Below are 3,536 nucleotides of genomic sequence, written 5' to 3'. Positions count from 1 at the left end.
GTGAGAGCAGGGATTGGGGGGGGGGAGAGAGAGCAGGGATTGGGGGGGGGAGAGTGAGCAGGGATTGGGGGGGGGGGGAGAGTGAGCAGGGATTGGGGGGGGAGAGTGAGCAGGGATTGGGGGGGGAGAGTGAGCAGGGATTGGGGGGGGGGGGGGAGAGTGAGCAGGGATTGGGGGGGGGGGGGAGAGAGTGAGCAGGGATTGGGGGGGAGAGTGAGCAGGGATTGGGGGGGGGAGAGAGAGCAGGGATTGGGGGGGGGAGAGAGAGCAGGGATTGGGGGGGGGGAGGGAGAGAGAGGGATTGGGGGGGGAGAGGGAGCAGGGATTGGGGGGGGGAGAGAGAGCAGGGATTGGGGGGGGGGGAGAGAGCAGGGATTGGGGGGGGGGAGAGAGAGCAGGGATTGGGGGGGGGAGAGAGAGCAGGGATTGGGGGGGGGGGAGAGAGAGCAGGGATTGGGGGGGGAGAGAGAGACAGGGATTGGGGGGGGGGAGAGAGAGCAGGGATTGGGGGGAGGGGGAGAGAGAGCAGGGATTGGGGGGGGGAGAGAGAGCAGGGATGGGGGGGGAAGAGAGAGAGCAGGGATGGGGGGGGAGAGAGAGCAGGGATGGGGGGGGGAGAGAGAGCAGGGATGGGGGGGGGGGAGGAGAGAGAGCAGGGATGGGGGGGGGAGGGAGGGAGAGCAGGGATGGGGGGGGGGGAGAGAGAGCAGGGATTGGGGGGGGGGGGAGAGAGCAGGGATTGGGGGGGGAGAGAGCAGGGATGGGGGGGGGGGAGGAGAGAGCAGGGATTGGGGGGGGGGGGGAGAGCAGGGACTGGGGGGAGAGAGCAGGGATTGGGAGAGAGCAGGGATTGGGGGGAGAGAGCAGGGATGGGGGGGGGAGAGAGCAGGGATTGGGAGAGAGCAGGGATTGGGGGGGGAGGAGAGCAGGGATTGGGGGGGGGAGAGAGAGCAGGGATGGGGGGGGGGAGAGAGAGCAGGGATGGGGGGGGAGAGAGAGCAGGGATTGGGAGAGAGCAGGGATTGGGGGGGGAGAGAGAGCAGGGATTGGGGGGGGAGAGAGAGCAGGGATTGGGAGAGAGCAGGGATTGGGAGAGAGCAGGGATTGGGAGAGAGCAGGGATTGGGGGGGGGGAGAGAGCCAGGGATTGGGGGGGGAGAGAGCAGGGATGGGGGGGGAGGAGAGCCAGGGATTGGGGGGGGAGAGAGAGCAGGGATTGGGGGGGGGGGAGAGAGCAGGGATTGGGAGAGAGCAGGGATTGGGGGGGGAGAGAGCAGGGATTGGGAGGAGAGAGAGAGCAGGGATTGGGGGGGGGGAGAGAGAGAGAGCAGGGATGGGGGGGGGGGAGAGAGAGCAGGGATTGGGGGGGGGAGAGGAGCAGGGATTGGGGGGGGAGAGAGAGCAGGGATTGGGGGGGGAGAGAGAGCAGGGATTGGGGGGGGAGAGAGAGCAGGGATTGGGGGGGGGGGAGAGGGAAGAGAGCAGGGATTGGGGGGGGGGACGAGAGCAGGGATTGGGGGGGAGAGAGAGCAGGGCTTGGGGGGGGAGAGAGCAGGGATTGGTTGGGGGGGGGAGAGGGAGAGAGCAGGGATTGGGGGGGGGAGACGAGAGCAGGACTTGGGGGGGGGGGGATAGGGAGAGAGAGAGAGCGAGCAGGGATTGGGAGAGAGAGTGCCTCCGCCACCACGTTCCCAACTAGTTGCCCGTACTCGGCTTTTAACAGTCAATTAAACCCCCCCCCCCCCACAAAACAAACCCCCACATATAACCCACTGTCTTCCTTCCCCATGACGACGCCCTGTGATTAAAGAAGCCATTTGGGAAGGTAAATACCCTTGATTCAGTTTACAAAATACAAGATGCGGCACTCGAGTGAATTGTTCGCATTCATCCCCGTGTTCAGGGGCTAGGCTGGTCACGTGTGTGTCTCCCCCCCTCCCCCTAAATCGTACAAGGCTTTTCATTTATACCAATCCCTAGCGCCAGGTCAAATCAGATTGGGGGGGGGGGGGGGGAGAGAAATACAAAAAAGAAAATTGTTTTTTTTCCCCTTCAACAATTAATGTGGTCCTTGTTCCACCCAGAAGGCATTTGAAAGGGTAACCTGGGAGGTGAAGAGGTTTAATGGAGGCACTTGACAAATAATTATAGCCAGTCCACTCCGGGTACGTTTGTTCGATTGGCAATTTGAAATGCAGCAATAATACTGGTGCAGGTGATTCGCCTTAACTGTCCCAAGGAGAGGCGATCAGCTCCAGCATTGAAACAAAGAGGGAGACGAGACTCTCCTCCCACACCGATAGTTAAAGGGCCGAAGAATGGTCACAGGTTTTATTAATAACCCCCCCCCCCCCCCCCCCCCGGGTTGGAAAGGGACAGACTCCAGGTTAGGGTTGACCATGTTGGGAGCTCCCACTGACGGCAAGGCGGCGGCAAATTGCCGACTTGACTAATATTAGGTTTGTTGGAAGTCTTACAACACCAGGTTCCCCCAAGTTCTGAGCCGGATCAAATCGCACTGCTCTCCCTCCCCCTGAACGCGCAAATCGATTTAAACCGCCATTTACAAATTAAGCAATATCAGGATTACATTAAACTCCCAGCCCAGAGTACACACTATTCACAGGAATGATAATATCGCGCGTAGGGTTTATTAACACAGCCAAAACCCATCACACTCACCTAACATTTACTCCAGGTACCCCCTCAACCCAACCAGCTTGTGTGGACTCCGCAAAACACCTCCACAAATACCCCACCCCAACCCGCTTTGGTGGTCACCCACACCCTCACGCCCAGTATTTTCAGTTTTTGGGGTGTTTAGTGCAGATTTATTGACCACGTCCAGTCTTATCGAGGGAAACAAAAGTCGGTCCATTTGATAGGAAGGGTCCTGACGGAGCCCATGCCCCCCTCCCCCCTGCGCCCTTCCCCCTCCCCCAGGAAGGGTCCTGACGGAGCCCATGCCTCCCCTTCCCCTCCCGCGGGACTCCTGCTGGGGGTTGGGTTTTGTGCTGAACAGTTCAGGGCAGTTCCTCTCACCTGGAAAGGTGCACCGGCCGCCTGGTTCTCTTTGCCTTCCATACGACACACTAGCTCCTCGCTGCTCTTCCAGTACATGGCATTTCCAAACTCCTTCTCCAGGCACAAGAACAACTCCGACCCCTTCCTGGTTTCCGTGGGGTGTTGGTGAAGAGGCGCTATTCAAAAACGTTCTCCCCTCGATTCCTTCCCGGCTCCGAGTTCCATCTGCTCGCCTCGCCTGAACCTTCTGGGCTGAATAGAACTTTTAGTTTATTTTTTTCGTTGACCACACCTCTTCCACGTAGGTGCAGCCCTCAAGAGTTTTTATTCATACCGCACACAGGATTAGCTGTGGGATCTTCCCACTCACTCAAACAAGCATTATCTCATGAATTTTTATCTTTCAGCAGCTACGCCAGTCCACTGAAATCTAAACACTGACTCACACGTTACGTCCCGCAGCCTTTGCGAGCGAAGCAAAGCAAATGTAAACATTTACAGTCGCTGCACGCC

General features: G+C 59.2%; 1 protein-coding gene across 1 annotated transcript in view; it reads right to left on the bottom strand.

Moving 5' to 3' along the window:
• lhx8a (LIM homeobox 8a) overlaps window positions 1-3,119 on the bottom strand; it is a 48,139-nt gene extending 45,020 nt beyond the window's left edge. The window contains exon 1 of the mRNA XM_038793414.1: window positions 3,042-3,119. Coding sequence (XP_038649342.1) covers window positions 3,042-3,119 — 78 coding nt within the window. The remainder of the gene's footprint in view (window positions 1-3,041) is intronic.
• Window positions 3,120-3,536: the final 417 nt, after the last annotated feature.

The sequence above is a fragment of the Scyliorhinus canicula genome, chromosome 4, assembly GCF_902713615.1.
Source record: "Scyliorhinus canicula chromosome 4, sScyCan1.1, whole genome shotgun sequence".
Taxonomy (NCBI): Eukaryota; Metazoa; Chordata; class Chondrichthyes; order Carcharhiniformes; family Scyliorhinidae; genus Scyliorhinus; species Scyliorhinus canicula.
Note: the sequence above shows the minus strand (reverse complement) of the source record. Positions and strands in the feature narration are given on the sequence as shown.